General features: G+C 68.1%; 1 protein-coding gene across 1 annotated transcript in view; it reads left to right on the top strand.

Annotated features, from left to right (window-relative positions):
• Positions 1–562: 562 nt before the first annotated feature.
• CPT1B (carnitine palmitoyltransferase 1B) overlaps positions 563–888 on the top strand; it is a gene marked incomplete at its 3' end in the record, with an annotated part of 30,567 nt that continues 30,241 nt past the window's right edge. Inside the window, 1 exon segment of the mRNA XM_034763512.1 lies at positions 563–744. Coding sequence (XP_034619403.1) covers positions 604–744 — 141 coding nt within the window.

Here is an 888-nt window from a genome sequence, read left to right as displayed (position 1 = left end):
CCCCCGTGTTGGGTGCTGTCCAAACGCACCAGGAGACGGCCCTGCCCCACGGAGCTCTCCACCCATTCCTGTCGCTCTTGGGGGTCAGGGCTGGCACCGGTGCTGCCGCGGGGCAGGGATTTCTCAGCTGTGGGTCGCCAGGCCATGGAGAATGGGGCTGAGAGCAAGCTGGTCCCTGGGCGGGTGGCTGCGCCTGGCAAGCCCCCGGCGCCGGGAGCCGAAGGGAGCTGTGCCGGGCCCCTTGGGCTCTGTTTCTGTCCCCCCCAGTAGAGCCGGGGGCTTGTTACCCTGTGTGCAGGATCCAGAGGAGCATGGTCACGGGCTCCCCTTCTCTCCAGGGCTGCCTCTGTCTGCCCCGGCCTGGGCCTCGGGCTGGGGTTGGGCGTTCCCTGTGGGGCAGGGAAGTGCCGTTTCTCAGGCAGGGGGTGGCTGTTGGGTGCTGCTCAGGGGGCTTACGGGGGGCGGCGCTGCTTTGTGGGCTGCGTGCAGGGGTGTCAGGAGGAGCAGATGCTGGGGAGAAGGGGGGGCGAGTCCCGTGCTCAGTGGGGATCCCAATGCCTGCTCTCTGCCCCCTCCCCTGGCAGGCAGCGCAGGACCCCCAAGATGGCGGAAGCGCACCAGGCCGTGGCCTTCCAGTTCACGGTGACCCCCGAGGGCGTCGATGTCCAGCTGAGCCGCGAGGCTCTCAAGCAGATCTACCTGTCTGGGGTCGCCTCATGGAAGAAACGCTTTGCCCGCATCAAGGTGAGCTGGGCCCCAGAGGGTGGTGGTGCCAGGGGGTATGGGGGGTGGTGGTGCAATGCCAGAGGGTGGTGCTAGTGGTGTGCCGGGGGGTGCAGTGTGTGTATGGGTGCACTGGTGGGATGGCAGTGCCCAAGGGGTCTGGGG

The sequence above is a fragment of the Trachemys scripta genome, chromosome 1, assembly GCF_013100865.1.
Source record: "Trachemys scripta elegans isolate TJP31775 chromosome 1, CAS_Tse_1.0, whole genome shotgun sequence".
NCBI classification, from domain to species: domain Eukaryota; kingdom Metazoa; phylum Chordata; order Testudines; family Emydidae; genus Trachemys; species Trachemys scripta.
This window is presented reverse-complemented; position numbering and strand designations above follow the sequence as displayed.